Source organism: Phascolarctos cinereus, unplaced genomic scaffold, assembly GCF_003287225.1.
Source record: "Phascolarctos cinereus isolate Bilbo 61053 unplaced genomic scaffold, phaCin_HiC Scaffold_726;HRSCAF=1367, whole genome shotgun sequence".
In the NCBI taxonomy this organism is placed as follows: Eukaryota; Metazoa; Chordata; class Mammalia; order Diprotodontia; family Phascolarctidae; genus Phascolarctos; species Phascolarctos cinereus.
Window position 1 is genome coordinate 296,295,632 of NW_027556098.1, and position 19,601 is coordinate 296,315,232.

Consider the following 19,601-nt stretch of genomic DNA (forward strand, 5'->3'; position numbering starts at 1 on the left):
AAAACCTTTCCTAATCTCCCCTAATTGTTAGTCTTGTCTTGGTCCTCAAATGATCCTGTATGTTCATCTTCCCCTACAACCTATCCCCTCCGTATATGGCCCTTAGTTGTCTCAGCACAATAAATATAATTTTCATGGGCCATTGTTTCCTGTTGTGTAATGAGTAGCAAGTAACACAGCAAGTAATTGATACATGCTTATTGAATGAATAAATGAATAACGAAGCTAAATGTTTAATCCAAAAGCCTTCTCATTTGACCCTAGGCTTTCAAACTCTCCCCTCTCCAGTCCACTCTCAAAACTACTTCCAAGTTCATCTTCCTAAAGGATAAGACAGATCATATTTCTCTCTTGATTCAGAAGCTTTTCAGCTCTCTCTCAACTGAAGTAAAATACAAAATCTCTATGTCAAAGTCTTTCACTGTATACTTCTAGTCTACTTTTCCAGATAATTTAACTTTTTTTTTCCTGCTTCATTCCTTTCACACACTCTTTTGCCAGTCAAAGTGACCTACCTGTCATTTTCTGTATATAACATTGCACCCTCTTCCTCCATGCCTTTGGCCAAAATGAAATCTTTGGATTATTTTAAGGCCCTACTGATATGCCGCCTCCCAATGAGAATCTTTCCTAATGTTTGTATTTGTTAATTGCTTGACCCTCAAATTATATGCACACATACACACTCACACATACACATATCTATCTATCCATATATGTACATGTATGCCTATATACACGTGTATAGATGTGTAGATATATCTACTTCTGTTGCCATGTTGCATCCCCTAGTAGAGCTAATGCTCTTTGATAGCTTTGTCTTAGTATCTTCTGTGCCCAGAACAGAGGCTTACAATTTTTTTTTTGCTTAATTAATTCTTATTGGATAGAATGGTATTAAAATGAATAAGCTACTCTTCATTAGTTTCAGTTCAATCAAACAAATATTTATCAGTAACCTACTCTGCTTAAAGTACTGCCTCAGTTGTTGCAAATTTTTTTTAAAAGTTTTGTCTAAATTATGTTGCAAGGTTGAGGAAAATAGGCGGTGGAGCTGGGAGAGGTTGTAGTAGGTACAAGAAGGTAGAAGAATAAAGAGACCAATCAAAAAAATTACCTGTCCTTGGGACAGGTATATTATATTTTTTCAGGAGATGCAAAATGTACATAGATAAAAATGACTGGAGTCAAATTTAAAGAGGGTAAAGGAGAGGTCAATTCCTAGTACTCTAGAGAAATTTGAGGTGGATAGGACACTAATAAATATGAAAATTAGGAGCAGGACCAGATCTGATCCTTGAAAAAGGGTTATATATTAGAGTACATATATGAAATATACAAAGTGAAATAGGATGAGGATTAAGAAATGACCCACCAGATTTAGTAGTTTAAAAAGTATTGGTAATTGAAGAACATGTATCTATATCTTTATCTATATCTATATCTATATCTATCTACCTATCTAGATATAGATATAGATAGATATAGATATAGATAGATATAGATATAGATATAGATATAGATATAGATATAGATATAGATATAGATATAGATATAGATATAGATATAGATATAGATATAGATATAGATATAGATATAGATATAGATATAGATATAGATATAGATATAGATATAGATATAGATATAGATATAGATATAGTTAGATATAGATATAGATAGATATAGATATAGATATAGATATAGATATAGATATAGATATAGATATAGATATAGATATAGATATAGATATAGATATAGATATAGATATAGATATAGATATAGATATAGATATAGATATAGATATAGATATAGATATAGATTTTCCTGGTTACATTATCAACAAGTGGAGTACTAGACATGTTCTACATCTACTGATATTTCCTAAAAAACAAAAACCTTTACAAAAGAGAAATTACAGGAATCTTCACAGTATAAGAAAGAAGCCAAATAAAGTAACTGTCTTATAAAATGGAGAATGCTCATCCTTAGCGCCTTGACACATCAGACTAACCTGATGGTCTATCTTTTGGCAATCACCAAGCAATTTCCCTTCTGATACAGTTTCTACCAAACTCCCTGGCTTTGTTCTTTTCATAAGTCTTGTTGCAATAAGCAGAGAGCCTGAATTCTGTTCAACCATGTGATGATGAAGTAAAGGAAAAGGAGGGTAATACCATGCTTTTCTTCTATCTAAATCAGGCCCTAGATTAAGGATCCCTAATTAGGCATTTTTTTTAACAAATGCCTTTAAATGAACATAGCGATAGAAAAGAAGTTGAAATAATATCTGAGAAATACAGACATATGTGGATTCCCAACAGAGCATGGAACCACAGAAAGATTCCCTTGAATGTTTCAAGAAAAACTAAAGTCTTGACAGAAAATAGTTATAAGGGAACGAATGGCCTGCACAGCAAAAGTAATTAGCACAAGAGGAAAAAAAAAAACTTGAGTAAACTAGGCTTTCCAAAGTAGAAAGAACAGAAAATTATAAGTGCAAATATACTGAATTTAAGGAAAATTGGGAAAAGAAGCAGAAGCAATCATAATAATAATAGAAGACCTGACAAAGACAACTTGAGGATCATGTGCTTCCCAGGAAGAAGTTGCAAAGCTAAAATAAACAAATATTAGATATTAGAGAGAAAGAAATAACACAAGAAAACTGCAAACAACCACTTAATAAAAGAACCAATTTAAAGAATCCACAGATTGGCTCAAGTATGTGTGTGTGTGTGTGTGTGTGTGTGTGTGTGTGTGTGTGTGTGTGTGTATTCTTCATCTTTTAATCAAATTAAAGAACATTTCTACATCAACAGTAACATATATAAGTCTGTGATATTAGAGTCTGTTGGGTAATTCTTATTGTGAAAATTATTTGTAAAAATTATTTGAAGGTCTTTTACACTTTTCTTTTATTTGCTGTCCTTCCCTTTTCTTCTCTAAATTCTCTTAGGAAGACTTTGCTTAATTGGGTCTCTTTTTAAATCTTTCATTGAACTAGCTTTCTGCTCTACTGCTTCTTTCTGCTTTATGAATTGATTCTACTCATAAGGTCCCGTCCTACTTCTTCCTAAGATTTTACAAACTAGTTTAAACTCTATATCTATCTTGCTTTTGAGTGTAATTTCTTTCCATCTGACAAGAAAGTTAAGTGCTTGCTCACTTAGGTATATTTTTAAGGTTCTTTTGACCAACTTTTTAGGGTAATTCTTCTAAACTGGTTAAATTGTTATATTAAATTATTGTAATTGTGATGTCCTTTCTTTGTGTATTATCCAATATTCATTATAAATAGCTTATTTGAATAAGATAGGATTGAACTTTGATTGCATTCTATGTTTTTATTTAATTTTTAAACTTTCTTCTAGCCTTGTATATTTTTAAATCTTTTGTCTAGCTGATGGTCTGATCAGACATAAACTGCTGATTCAGAAATAATTGAATTTTTAGTGAGAATGTCAGGAATGATTAGACTCAGCTCATCCAGTAATATGTCTACTTTTTCAGTGAATGATTATCTCATGTTTAGAGTAGTATCTATCAAATTAAAGTTTATAAAGAGGCTAAAAACAAATTATTAGAACCCTTTGCTCTCTTTTATATCAAGCTGCCACCACCATGGCAAGAGTAGAAAGAGGTCACATTGGGCTGAACATCATTTCACATTTTCTTTGTTTTAAGGGGTACTATAGTTAGGGAATATATGACTGAATGGCAAGTCAACTGGTCATAAGACTATCCAATAACATATTACTACATGTATATATGTGTGTAATGAGTATGTATATATCTACACATATAAAAAAAACTTTTCACCCATGTCATGGTTATGCATACATGTGTTTCTGTGGATATGCACATGCATATTTGTGTATGCAAACACATATGTACAGTTCATTTTTTCTTGTCTTTTTTTTTCTAATTTCCTGTTATCTAGGTTTAAGGCTCCATAGAATAATGACATGCTATAAGTCTTTCCAATGAATAAAAACTCTGGGACTTGGTATAGTGCTTTCATACTACAGAGCTCTCATTAAGAACAGAGGTACTTCCTGCTTGCATTATATTTATATATTGATGGGCTGTTATTAAAGAGGAAAGGTAATAATAAGAACAAATAAAGAAAGAAGTAAAGAGGGAATCAATAGTAACCAGGGAATTGTATTTTGGAGTTTTTACCCTTGTTTGGGAAGATAGCACAGAAGCACTAATGGCCTCTACTTGCTTTGCTTTAGAAATTGGTGCCTTGAGTGCCTGTCAGGAAATATCATAAAAAAAAAATTAAAGTTTAAAAAGTGGGGAGAGAGAGAGAGAGAGAGAGAGAGAGAGAGAGAGAGAGAGAGAGAAAGAGAGAGAGAGAGTGAGAGAGCACTCCATGATCCCTTCAATCAAAATGAATGCTAAACCAAGATTAGATTTGGGTGGGATAAAAAAGGGAGGGATTGGGAGGGGGGTTATGTGGGTGTTTTCAAGAACTGTGACTCTAAGAGGCAACTAGGTGGTACAGTGGATAGAGCAACAGCCCTGAAGTCAGGAGGACCTGAGTTCAAATCTCGCCTTAGACACTTAATAGCTGTGTGAGCCTGGGCAAGTCACTTAACTTCAATTACCTTAAACAAACAAACAAAAAAGGAACTATGGCTCTGAAAGTTTATATACATTTGAGGACTGAGGTGACTAATTCAAGGGTCTCTTTGCTTTCTTTCATTTAACAAAACTATCTTCTAAATGATTGAGATTGATATAGCATGGTGTTATAGATTGATATTATGGCCTGAATTCAGGGAAACAAAACAAAACAACACAGCAGTTCTGTCTCTAATATGTCTTGACTGTGTAATGCTGGGTAAGTCATTTAACCACTCAGGAATCCTCAGGCAACTCTCTGATTCAAATTGATGGAGTTTCCATAATAAGTAATTTCCCACACTGAAGAAATCATAGGTCTAGAAACCCTCTCCTAAAGGGGTAGGGGAAAGTAACATGAGCATTTGCAAGTGTTTCAGAAGGTTGGGGAAAGGGAAATATATATACATTTTCCCACATTTCCTTCTTGTAGGCTATAATCCAAAAGAATGAGGACATCCCTTAAAGAGTGCTTAGGTCCCCAGAATCTTGAGTCTCTGATAAAAGGGTTATATGCAAGAGAAGTTATTATTTTCCTATTATATTAACAACCACTTATTATTAAAATAGGATAAAGATTTTTTTTTCTTTCCATTTCCTTATTCAGGGACCAGCCCTTGAAAGTTATTTGGCCAGTCTCTGAAGGACAAGGCTGATAGATGAGATTGGCCTAATCCTTGGGGTACATGCTTCACAATCTTGGGCAGACCCCACCCAACTAGGGGACCTTACTTCTGTTTAGAGTAATCTAAAGAATCTAATGCAGGTGCATTAAGCCCTAAAGCATTGAGCCCATGGCCTTGTACCCCTCCATGGCAGTCTATGGGAACTCAGCATATGAAGGAGAAAATCAAACAAAGTGGTCTGGGTAGAGATAGATTCCTTTGTCCAGTTTGCTGGAGATGGCAGAGTCTCATGATCAAGTAATGTTCTTAGCAGGAGGACTTTTGTCCACCTCCTCTTTAATAAGTCTGCCCTTTCATTAATTGTTCATCAATCAGGGTTAATTTTTATTAAATTACCCAGAATCTCTATCTCTTGGGCTTTTCACTTATCCCAAATGTTATTTAAAGAAAAAAATACACTAATATGATCTATTTTTATGAACAACCACAATAATAATAGTCTATTTTGATCTCATTTTTTCAAGTGGAGTTCAGATAGAAGCAGTCCCAGAAAAACAAAATTTCCTGCTATTATTCTTTTATAGATAATGTTCTACAGCCTACTGAATAGGTAGATAAATATGCTTTTTAATATAGAATAAAAATATTAGGATATAAGCATATCTGTAAGCTCAATACGAAAGCATGAGCTGTATAACTCCTATATCAGGCAAGTTGAAGTGAATTTTATGTTTCTCGTACTATTTCCATTTGGTTTTCTTCTTGCTTGGCTCCCTCTTGCTTTTTTTCTATATTTTTAAAGCTTTTTTTGTCATGTTTTAAAATGTCATTCTTAATGATTTTAATGGATCTATGTTTTAGCTGTATTATTGTTGGCAACAGTTCCACGTATAATAATAGTCCAATACCATCAGAGTTGATCTGTTGATTTCTCAAGGTTATATTGATGTACAGTAAGGTCCCCTCAAGGGGTCTCATGTATTCAAATTTATAGCATAGAGACTCTTTCACCTCCATCTAGTTTTGTGTATTTCTTTACTCCCACTTCCCCAAAGAGTTGCTCTCTCTTTTCTTTGGGGATGTGGCAAAATCAGCATCTCCTGCCTCTTTCGGGATGAAGGAATTTTTAGGCTGAGACACTGATTCCTCACAGCTGTGCCTTAAAACTCAAAAATAGGTGTGCAATCAGTTGGGGAGTATGTTATGTAATTTGATGTGATGTATAATTGCATATTAAGAAATGATGTAACTGATGTGAGTATGTGAGAGAATAATCCCTGAAATTGAGATCAAGGCTGGTGGATCCCATGAACTCATGAGTCTGAATGGAAGTAAGGTTAAAGGTAATTTGGTATCTGCAAAAATGTCAAGCACCAATAAAGGGAGTCCCTGGAAGTGAGGGATCTCCATGTTGCTTAAGAAGAAACAAACTAATTCAGGTCAGAAATAGAGGTGGTCAAAACTTCACTATTGATAAGCTGTAGGAATAGGCTTGTAAATGGCTGCTGTATTCCCAGCCTCAGCAAGATAGGGAAATCCCACTTCAAAAATGATTATGATGATCATGGTGATGATGAATAATAACATAAGTGACAGAGAGTTAGTAAATAGAACCAGGAAAATAGTATATGCAATGACCATATTAGTGTAAATAAAAAGAATGCTAAAAATAAACCCAAATGATTTGCTTCTATAATGACCAATATTAACCCCAGAGGGGAGATGAAGAAATATACTTAGATAATCTCTTTGAAGAAATGGGCAACTATGGATATGAAATGCTGCATAGTCTGGCAAACCCACTCATCTGTATCATAACTGACTTTTTTTCTTTGTCAGAAAAGGAGGTGCACTAGATTGTCAAAGGAAATTTTATAAAAGACTAAGTCGTCAAAACAAAAAAGCATTAATAAAACTCTTAAAAATAAGCTTTAATCTTTACAAGGTCACTAATGACCTGTAGGTTGTTTTGTTGCCCAGAACCCGCATCCCCCCAAAAAAAGTCAGTAACTGCTTCAAGATCAAATTGGTATATTCCATTCAATTTCAGAATTAATAATTGAAGGAATTCTAGTGACCAGCACTATCCTAACAAATATTATGAAAAAAAAGAAATAGAAGACACGATACCTTCTCTCAAATGACTTGGCAAAACATAAGGCATATTCAAATGAAACAGACAATTTTTTTTTTAATATATGGAGCAGAAGTAGGGAAAGTACTGCTTGAGAGACATTTTCTTCCCAACTTGTTTTTTTGTAAGGACCATGAACTAAGAATGTTTTAAATATAGTTTAAACATAATAAAATTTATTTTAAAATATATACAAATTATTAGTTTACTGGATATATTTGGCCCATGGGCTGTAGTTTGCCAACCCCTGAATATAATGTAATAAAGTGTTCCAAAATGTGATTTTGAATTTATGAAAGTATTAAAATATCATTGAAAACTTCTTGGATGATATGAAATTTGGGACAGGGATTGTAGGATGAGTTTAATCTGGCCATTACAGGATTTTGGGGGAAAAAAAACATAGGGAAAGGTGGAAATGGGGATAAACATTTTGTGGGAAAACCCTCATGAAGTTAGAGGATGGGAAAAATAAAGTTGAGTGTAAGGAAGTATCCTTCTGAAAGAACCAAGTGCTTAAGGACTACTCAGCATATTACTTCCTAGATAAAAAAGAAAGAAGGAAGTAATAAGAAAGTGTGGTACCAGGAGCAATCATGGTACAGTGACAGGATTTGCTGAAACATAACCCTTTCTAAAAGCATGATGATGTGGTCATGTCTAATTAAGATGGAAATTTGAATAATCAGTAATGAAGATAATAATTTAATGTATATAAATAATTAATATTATTGAAATAAATAATACAAATACCATATAAATGTATTCACAAATATATTATAGTATAATATGTTTTATATGTAATTTAATATATTATATTCACTACATAATAATATATTTAATATAATATAAGTGGATGATATAAATATTTTATATGAATAATATTAATATTAAATTTAAGTGCTGTAAACAACACTTACATTTCTCCCAAATAAGATTGTGAACTGGTCCTCACCACTCTGAAGTAAGGACTATTTTATACATCAGTACTCTGGATCACAAATCAGAATTGTGACTTTAAGTATTGAGAAGTTTCCCTGGCTGACAAATTGACTTCTTTAGAACCAGTTTGAAATCAACAACAATGATTTCTTCCCTCCATGAGTACATCCAAAATCTTAATATCAGGCCTTCATTTGTCAGGTCAAAATCATAAGTTTACTCTGCTTGGAGCAATGTTTGCATTCATCTTTACATTCAAAATCATGTAATGGACCAAGAAAAATAAAATCAGGTTGAGATAACTGATCCTCACCTAATCACACACAGGAAATTGGAGATTGCCAGCCAGCAAGTTAATAGACCCACCACCATCTCTGTGCTCACAAGATTTCTAGTTATTGAGTCTGAGTAAGAAAACTTTGCTTTTAAACACTTGGAACTATTTACCTTAGTTTAGAAAAGGTTGGTGCCATTGGATAGCTTTAAATTCCTGGGAAGAGGTAGAAGTATCTTGTCATGGATAGCCTTTCAATTATGGTCATCTGGATTGGATCCTGTGAAGTCTCAAAAGATTTCTGGACCAGAAGTCATTGAGAGACATTTGTAAACATCTGGAAGGAAAATCAATTTGGTGGGACCAGTAGTGAAAAGATAGCTTGAATTTTCAAAAAGAAAAAAAGGAAGGAAAAGTAAAATTAGGAATGGGAGTTCCTACCACATCATTATATTAAAGAGTCTATGTACTGAAGGCAACAACTGGTCACTAAGCAAATAGGAGATGGAGGTCTCAGAAAATCAGAAAAGAAAATAAATAAAGAGAATGGAATGTCATTAGAAGTAAACTAAATCTAGTGTATACTTTTATAATGAAAATGATAGGTAAAATGAAATCTTTAATATTTTCTCATACATATCCACTAATAATTAAACCTTTTTTCTATAACTCCTGGGAGAGAAGTGTAGGTATTAGAATAAATGGATATTTGATTATTTGTTTGGAGAATCTTGATCTGGCTCTGTACTGGATATCTTGCAAATAGTTCTACGAGAAAATCTGAAGTGAACAAAGAGGGTTTTTGTTTTTGTTTTTTGTTTTATTTTTGTTTTCTCTGTTTTGTTTTTGGTTTTTTGTCCAGCAATAGATGATTCCAGATAAAGTCTACCAACCTTCTGGAAAACTTCTTCCACATGACAGCACCATGAATATTGTTGGAAACAATCAATGAGTAAGCTGATGAAGAGGGAACCCACTTGATCATCTTCCAAAGAAATGTCATCTGGATGTAATGGTACAAAAATTCAGGGTCCTGACTTTTGTTTTTTAACATTAGAACATGAGATGTAGCTTTATTACTTTATAGCTAACTTAAGTAGGTAGGAGAACCAGTTCAATTCAACTGAGTCTTATTAAGTTCAACTAAACATTACTTTAATTACCAGAATGTCACTGTGCAAGGTATTGTGCAAACAGATAAATTACTGAATGAAATCAATACTTTATAAATAGAAGTTATAAATTACAAATAGATTACACCTTCTTGAACCCAGAATAATTATCACTTTGTAAGGGTATCTAGGAACAATCTAACATTAGTACAATGGAATTATGGACTTAGAGGATACAATATTGTGATTTAGAAAATGTCAAACTAGTTGGAGATAATTGGAATAAAATGGTATGTTTGGTAAATACGCTTGACTTAGTGTATTTTCAGAAGTAATGGGGACATTAGCTCTTTGTCTTTGTGTGTCTTCTTCACAAAGTCCTGATCTATGACAAAAATAAGAGAACAGGAAGATGACAAATATTAGAAAATATATGAGGAAATAGAAAGATTAATGCATTTGTTAGTGAAATTGTGCAATGGTAAAGCCATTCTTTAAAGCAATTTGCTCCTAAGTCGTGCTATCCAGAACTAACTAACCAGAATGAATCTTTTGACCCAGTGATACCATTCATTGGCATATATACAAAAGAGATCAAAGAAAGAGGAAAATGATTCATATGTACAAGATATTTTGAGCCTTTCTGTTCCTGGAAGGAAGAAAAAAAACTAAAACAAACAAACAAACAAAACAACTAAAATGTTTTCAATTAATAGGGAAGAGCTAAAAATTTATGGTCTATGAATATAATAAAATGTTATTGAGCCAAAATAAGTGACTAAATGGATTACTTCAGGAAAACTGCTAAACCTTTTGTGAATTAATGCAAAATGATATTTTTTAAAAAATGTACAATCATGTCAGCATTCAAAATAAAAACGACTTTGACTTTAGTACTCTAATAAGTATAACAATAAACCATGATTACAGAAGATTAAAGATGAAACCCACTGCTTACCTGTCAGAGAGGAAATTTACTAAATTGAAGATAGATATAGAAAAGTAAATGTAATGGTCTATATGGAATCTTGTTTTGCTTGATTATCTGTCTATATAAATATATAATACACATACATACATACTATATGTGTGTGTGCATATTTATATATGTGTGTATATATGTGTGTGTGTGTGTGTGTGTACATATATGTATTCTCTTCCTTTTCTTTTTCTTTCTCTTTCCTATTCAGTAGGAGGAGAAAGATAAATGGAATACTTATTAATCAGAGCATATATACCTAAATACACACACACACACACACACACACACACATGTATTTAAAAATCCTAAACCAACTGTTGATCTTCACGTGAAAATGACCCTAGATTCTCAAAGGCTATGAGGCTATAGAGTAAATCCTTGCAGTCTTCTGCTTTTGGAAAGGTTTTCAGTACAATTACAACAGATTTTTTTGTCCTTGCTGGAGTCAGCCTAACTCAGCATTGACAGGCTCAATGATAAAAGATGAATTATTTGGTGATTGGACTCCAGTGAATCAAAGAAAATTATAAAATGGCCCTAAGTTCAATGTATCTACTATTCTTTTCGGAAGTAATTATGGCAGGAGGATGGAAAGGGGAGCAAGAGGTACTAAAAATCAAATGATTTGTAATCTGTGTAAAGACATCCACTAAATCATTTGTAATTTTACTGTGAAATTTTTTTCACTGTTCAAATAATGGACGTACTAGTGAATGCACCGAATTTTTTTCAGTCTTTATATTGGTATAAAAAAAGTCACAAGACAAAGGGAATTTGTAATCGAATGGAAGAATGGCTAATAGGTTCACCTCAGAAAATCCACTAAATGTGATGGTTTTCCTGTGTATCCAAAGGCAACAATGTACCATAATTTCATGGGGTACATGGTTAATTTGTATTGCAATTCTAATAAGCATTTTATTTTTTTGGGGGGAGGAGACTAAAACAAACCAGATAAAATTTAATAGGGGTGGGAGGCAGATTAAAAGCAGTGACTTGCTTGAGCTCTTCCCCAAACCCCTCCAAATACCTGTAAAAAATGGCTTTAAATAAATTCTAGAGCAGCAGAATCTGCAAAAAGACAGAGTGAAATAAATTTCCAGCCCAAGACAAACTGGATGATTGATTGAAATATCTATTGTTCCAGGCTGGAAGAGGGGCATAGTTCAGCATGGACCTCCCAGGAAAAAACAGGGCCTCAGTGAATTTGGAGCAGTCCTCAGGGCACTGAAACATGGGCATCTGTGGTGGTTTCCAGATTTCTCAACCCACAAAGGCCAAAGACAAGTTAGAAGGTCAGTAGAAAGGTCTGTGACCACAGTGAGAGAGAAGATCAGTCCAGACCCAGTCCTGGCGCAGCCCAGAGATAGCGGCTTCTTCCTGAGCTCTTGGCCCACAGGCTGAAGGGGAATCTAGTGGCTGATTAGACAGGGATTGGAGGGATCTCTTTGCTGGTGCTGAGGCAGGAATCTTTGCTTTCCCCATGCTTAGATCTAGGTCACAGTCCTAGGTGGCAGTCCTGGGGCAAGGTGGAGCACTGGCATGGTAGATCTTGTAGTGGTGAGGGGAAGGGATTCTTCCTCACAGTTCTAAGGCAAAAAGAGTGCTTGTAGTCATTCATACACCACAGTACAGGACAGGAAAGGAGCAAACACCTCGCCCCTTATCATACCACCTTGGAAGAACTTAAAATTTACAGGTCCCAAGAAGTATCTCTGAAAACAGCTGCACAAAACCCCTGAATCTTGGAATAGTACATTAGCCAGAATGGAAGCACACCCCTACCTTAACAAAGAGTTTAAAACTCAAGTAATTGGCTGAGAACATGAGCAAGTTGCACAAAAAAGTAAGACCACAGAATATTTCTTTGCTGACAAAGATCAAATATACAACCTATCCAAGAAGAAGAGAACCAAGACAAAGCTCCTATATCCAAAGCCTCCAAAAAAAAAAATATGAATCAATACTAGGCCATGGAAGAGCTCAGAGAAGATTTTGAGAAGCAAGTAAGAGAAGTAGAGGAAGAAAAATGAGAGTGAAAAACAAGTCAACAGCTTGCTAAAGGAGACCCAAAAATACAGAAGAAAATAACACTTTAAAAAATAGACTAACCCAAATGGAAAAAGAGGCCCAAAAAGCCAATGAGGAAAAGAATGCCTTAAAAAGTAGAATTGGCCAAATGGAAAAGCAAATCCAAAAGCTCACTGAAGAAAATACTTCTTTCAAAGTTAGAATGGAGCAAATGGAAGCTAGGGATTTTATGAGAAGTTAAGACATTGTAAAACAAAACCAAAAGAATGAAAAAGTTGAAGACAGTGTGAATTATCTCATTGGAAAAAACAACTGACCTAGAATATAGATCTGGGAGAGATAATTTTAAAAAAACATTGGACTATCTGAAAGCTATGAACAAAAAATCAGAGCCTAGACATCATTTTTCAAGAATTTATCAAAGAAAACTGCCCTGATATTCTAGAACAGATGGTACACTAGAAATGGAAAGAATCCACCAATCACCTCCTGAAAGAGATCCCCAAAGGAAAGCTCCTAGGAATATTGCAGCCAAATTCCAGAATTCCCAGGTCAAGAAGAAAATATTGTAAGCAGCCAGAAAGAAACCATTCAAGTGTTGTGGAAACACAATCAGAATAACACAAGATTTAGCAGCTTATATATTAAGGGACCAGAGGATTTAGAATATAATATTCTGGAGGTCAAAGGAGATAGGATTACAGCCAAAAATCACCTACCCACCAAAACTGAGTATAATTCTTCAGGGGGGAAATGGATGTTCAGTGAAATAAAGAACTTTCAAGCATTCTTAATGAAAGGCCAGAGCTGAATAGATAATTTGACTTTCAAATACAAGACTCAAGAGAAACATGAAGAGGTAAACAAGAAAGAGAAATCATAAGTGACTTATTAAGGTTGAATTGTTTACATTTCTGCATGGAAAGATGATATTTGTAACTCTTGAGACCTTTGTCCATATTAGGGTAGCTGGAGGCAAAAAAAAATATGTGTAGATTGATAGAGAGCACAGAGTGACTTGAAGGTGAAAGTGTGATATCTGGAGAATACAATAAAGAGTGAGAGAGGATTATACTGGGAAAAGAAGAAAGGGAGAGGTAGAATGGGGCATATTATCTCACATAAAACTGACAAGAAAAGCTGTTTACCATTAGGAGAAGTGAGAGAAGGTGAGAGGGAATGAGTGAATCTTATTCTCATTGGATTTGGCTTAAGAAGGGAATAACATGCGTACTCAATTGGTTACAGTAATCTATCTTACCCTACAGGAAAATAGGGGAGAAGTGGATGAGAGAGCAGGGTGATGATAGAGGGGAGGGCAGACTGGGGGTGGAGGTAATCAGAAGCAAACACTGCTGAGGAGGGACAGGATTAAAAGAGAGAATGGAATAAACATGGGACAGGATAGGATGAAGGGAAATATAATTATTTTTTTTTTTACAACATGACCACTATAGAAGTGTTTTGCATGATTTCACAGGTATAAACTGTATCAAGTTCCTTGCTTTCTCAATGTTGCCAGGTGGGGAGGGAGGAAGAGAGAAAAATTGGAATTCAAAGCTTTAAAAACATATGTTAAAAATTTTTTTCACCTGCAACAGGGAAATAAGATATACAGGCAGTGGGGCATAGAAATCTATCCCGCCCTACGGGAAAATAGAAGGTGTAGGGAATAAGAGAAGAGGGGGGAGAGACAAAAGGGAGGGTAGATTAGGGGAAGGTGCATTCAGAATGCACACTGTCTTGGGGTGGGTGGAGAGATGAGATGGGGAGAAAATTTGGAACTCAAAACCTTGTGGAAGTGAATATTGAAAACTAAAAATTAGTTAATTTATTGATTAATTAAATTTAATAAGGGTAGATGTAAATTTACACACACAAATTCACAAAACCAATTTCACAAAAACAGGATGGGAAATGGTATTATCTTGAATAGTTTTTACAAAGTCTGATCTGGAGAATCTTTAGGTACTGCAAGCTTAATATGAATCAACAGTGTAAAGTAATATCAAAAAAAAAAAGCTAATATTGTCCTAGGTTGTGATAACAGTTGCATATTGTACAAAAGAAGAGAGAACAATGATAGATAGCGAGACCTGCCACACTATGCCCCAGTCAGATCTCATTTGCAAGAATGTATATAATCTGAACTTAGCTTTCTAGCAACAATGTGTACAAGCCAAGGCATGGCCAAAGAAAAGTCACCAGCATAGTAAATAAGTGTTTTCAAAAAAGATGAACATGAAAATGAAGGTACCTTTTCCACCAATATCTTTTGTATAGAAATAAGAGGTGGAAAGAGTCAAAAGTAAGCCCTATCCAAACTTGGTCAATTAGTAATTTTATTCTGTGGCTTCCTTCCAAAGGTGGAAATAGGAGAGGATGGCAAAAATAAATCTTGGATAACGTGGTTCAAGAGTGAGGAATGAGAGAGAGTTGTAGATTACACAGAAGCCACATAAATTTCCACACTATGAATTCAAGATGCCCTGGATTTTTTTTCTACTTGAATCAGACAGAGGCTTTTAGTACTAGATCTGCACAGTAGATGATATCACATCCCATAGCAGAGAAAGACAAATAAAAGGCAGCCTTCGTCTGGCCAGCAGGATTATATCAAGTTGAGATATATGCTTCCAAGGAATCTTGTGGCACCTGCTACTTTTTAAAATGCTTATGCACAAGGTAGTTGGCAACATGCATTTCATGAAAGCATTGATGTATCTAAATGACTTTACCGTCTTTTGAAAGAACCAGAAGTGATATGAGAAAACTCATGAAACTTTTAGATTGACTAGAAAAAGATTGTATGTAATTATCAATGAAGAAATAATGATTTTGTAAAGCCTCTTCATATTAATTACATATAGTGCCTCATAGTCACCAAATTGTCCCAAAAGGAAGAAGGAACAGATCCAGAAATGATAGAAGCACTCACCAGCTTTCATACTCAAATAATTTTCATAAACTAAAATCCTTGCTATGATATGATGGCTATTATGTCCTTTTTGAATAATTGTGTTTTTATTGCTAGACCCTCAATGTATCAGTCATGGTCACATGTTTAGTAGGAGCAAAAGGCAGAAGGTCAAGAAAAGATAACTTAACATTGGTACCCTTAACAGCATTTCAAGATAATTTGGATAAAAAGTATGAGAAAACATTTAAGAACTTTATGAACTGAAACACACATGCCTTTAAATTGGGTTTAATAATGAAGTGGGCCACAGAGAACTTCTAACATGATGTGTATAGAACTCAGTTTCAAATATGCAATGATTATTCACCACTTTATATTTTAATCTAGGCAAATTTCGGTACTGCCTCTAAAAGACTAGGAGTAGCATTAGCCAACTCTGAGTTCAGCTTCAGAACTACTTTCATTTTCCCACATTGTGCTTATTTATGAGTGTCTCATGTGGCTCATTATATCTAGATCAGGTGTATTTATCCTTTACTTTATTCCCTATATAGCCCTTTCTACTTCACTTGTACAGTCCTCCCCACTTCGCTTTCCAATTCTCAATCCATGTTCAAATTCATATTGTCATTGACTCTAGAAAGGATGTGTTAACCTTCTTCCTGTGGCACACATCATTATCTTTTAAAATCTCTCTATATATGTGTATATGTATGTATTGTGCACGTGTGTGTGTGTATATATATATATATATATATATATATACATGTGTGTATGCAGACATATATTCACATGCATATATGTATATATATATATATATATATATATATATATATAAAATTTGTGTATACATACATTTTTTATATACACATAAATACCCCTTCTGAGCTGCCACTATTTCATATATGTTGCCTCCTTTAGTAGAATAGAAATTCTTTGTGGGATAGGATCACCTTTACATTTGAATCCTCAGTAATTGGTGAAGTAGCCTTTACATAGTAAGAGCTTAATAAGTTCCTGTTAATTTCCTCATTCATTCTATCCAACCAGAAAAAAATTAATGTGGATACAAATGTCCTCTCCTCTAGAGTCATTGAATGTGAAGCTACCATAAAATCACAGATGGAGTATAGATGAATGATATTCTTAGATATGGGCTTTTGTAATATGGAAAGATACTTGAAAGTCTTCAGCATCCACCAAACAAGTACTGTTTATTTGCGTATTTTATTATGTTGAACTGGCTCTTTGTGCCTCAGTCAAACTTATATGACTCACAACAAAAGAAATTTTAAAATGAAAATTCATAAGAAATGATAGAAGCTAAAAAAAAATGGAATGCTCCTTGGAGAGCCAAACTTCACTCCCTAGAAGATACCTTACAATTGAGAAAATGGCAAAAATTATAAATACAAATTGGGATGTCATACTGGACTTTAATTGTTTCCATATATAATACAAAAATCAATTGGTACTACCCAAGGTATTTCATGCTGGGATCATGGAAGCATTACCCACTATGTTCAGACATATGAACCAATAGAGGGTACTTAAGCTAGTAATAAGCAGATTTTGATGGTTCTGAATACTAGCAAATGTCTATAAAAAGGTAAACTTGCCCTTTATATGATCAAAGGAAAGGCCTGCAAAGAGAGTACAAGTACCAGAAAGCCTTTAAAGCCTCTATGCTTAAACGTTTTGTTTTTTAGGAGATAAAAAGAACATATTAGTGATGTATTAGAGCATCTTAGTGGCAGCAGACGTTGGTTTAACTAACAAAGAATTAGAAAATATTTTTATTTGCTAAGGTGATGAGAAAGAAGTATTCCTGTGTATGTGACATTGCTAATAATATCTACTCTGACCACGGCAGACACTTTGAAAACATATTAATGCAGTAGTTGTTAATCTTGGCAGAAATCCAATCCAAGTCTCAAAAAACTCATAGCCCAAGTGATTATATCACACGTTGCTGAACTGCTGCACTTGCTCAGGATACTGGTGAGGTTTGAGCAGAATGCTCAGTTAACATTTAACATTTCTAATTTGGACACACAATGCTTGCAGGAATGATGACATGGACCTTACTCCACACCTGATGATTTTTCAAGGAGAACCAGGCTTGCCCATGGACTCAATGGTATGTGTTTTGAGTCTCAGAGTATATACAAGATAGAGATACTCACAACTATTATGCATTTCAGATGCATGAATCATTAAAGGAGACCCTATCCCTACCCAAGACCTAAGCTCAGAATATTTCTGATAAAAACAAGTTATAGCATGAACGAAAATTCATTTTCAATATCTTCAGCAAAGGATTATAGTTTCACTAAATAATTTCAGTGCACACATAAGAAAGTGGAAAAATGGAAAATCATTTCATCATAAGTATCTGACAGGATGGGAAACTTGCCAATCTGCAAGGGGTACTACAAGGACCTATTGCCCACTGGGGACTTAGTAAGACTTCTTGCTGAAGGGGAAATGACTGATGGATAGTCATGTGGGTTTCCCCTAAGAAGAAAATCTACTCACTAATTGTGGAGAGATTGTTTGAACTTGACAATTCACATAGCTCTGACTCAGATGATATAGATAACATCTAGTGGGTGAGGGAAGTCGACCAAGCTTAGACTTGTACCACAAAGATGGCTTTGTTTCAAAACGATAAGAGAGATGAATCCAGAGACAGTCCCTTTTTAACCTACTACTCCAGCTATAGACACCTAGTAAACAGAAGATAAGTAAAGGGGCTAGAAGCAGAGTTGGGATTATACCTCATTAGATCAATAGATAGTCATAGTTAGTCTGGGCCATTCTCCAGTTTAAGAGGTTATATTAAAATTACTAGGCTTATTAGGTAAATTATGAAATCTAAGAAATGTTTAGAAGGAAGTGATTATTTTTATAGACAAATGATTTCCATTGCTGGAGCACATATAATGTGTGTGTATGTTTTAATATACAGCTGCAACATATACTATTATGTGTTGTGCATAATTTTTTTCTAACCAATGTGCTTTTTATGCTATTTGACTTCTTAGCTATTTGTGATAGTGTGCATTGATATACTCATACTATTGCTATTGGGGAATATGGTTTCCGCATCTATGAATCTGTCACTATTCACAATACACAGTATGATGTTTTGTGTTTGTTTCTTGGGTGAACGAAGTTTTCTGATATATTGAATATGTGTCATGAATTATGTTAGTTTCATACATTAATAATACATTTATAGTATGCCTTTTTATTTTTAGTGTGATTCCTATGTTAGGAACTTGCAGGCACTTTGGGTTTTATATTTAATATGATTACCTGTGTCTGTTAAATACGAAGTTTTGAAGCTAATCATATGATCACAGTTATTTAAGTACACTTCAATTGAAGAGCATTTGTAGGTCTTTTAAATATTTCTCTGGGAGAAAAATGTGTGGCACATTTATTCTCTGAAACCTGTTTCTTCAAAGACAGTGACCAAGACAACAAATATTCACAACAGAAGTGAATGGTGTGCAGAAGAAAGCAAGTATCATTGGTTTGCAAGAACATCTGTAAGATCAAAAGAAAGTTGAAAGAAGAGGGTGGAGTGTGTTCTTGTCCAATCACCACTTCTCTATTAGACTGTACTGCCTTTGAGCCACTACCAGTGGATGAGACATGATACAAGGCAAAAGAAAGAGGGTAAAGGCAGCATACGGAGCTTTTTTCTAAGCTGGTTTATTTCCAAGACCATACTTATGCTAAAAAATGGAATTGAATTATCCTGATCCTTGAGTTCTTTCAACTTACTTTGGCCTTCATGAGGGTCATGAGTAGAACACAATATGAATATTCTGTTTTATTACATGAATCATGATTTATTGTTCCCATGGGGAAAGGAACTGACAGGGCTAAGTAACTGTATTGTATACTGAAATTTCTGTCCATGTTTATAAGCTGGCTAAA

At 34.3% G+C, this 19,601-nt stretch overlaps 1 protein-coding gene across 1 annotated transcript in view; it reads right to left on the reverse strand.

The window, feature by feature from the left end:
• The window catches only part of LOC110214950 (caspase-12-like), a 57,212-nt gene that overhangs the window by 23,172 nt on the left and 14,439 nt on the right, over positions 1-19,601 (reverse strand). The window contains 2 exon segments of the mRNA XM_078156838.1: positions 8,779-8,913; positions 9,500-9,608. Of these exon segments, the coding sequence (XP_078012964.1) occupies positions 8,814-8,913; positions 9,500-9,608 (209 nt within the window). The 3' untranslated portion in view covers positions 8,779-8,813.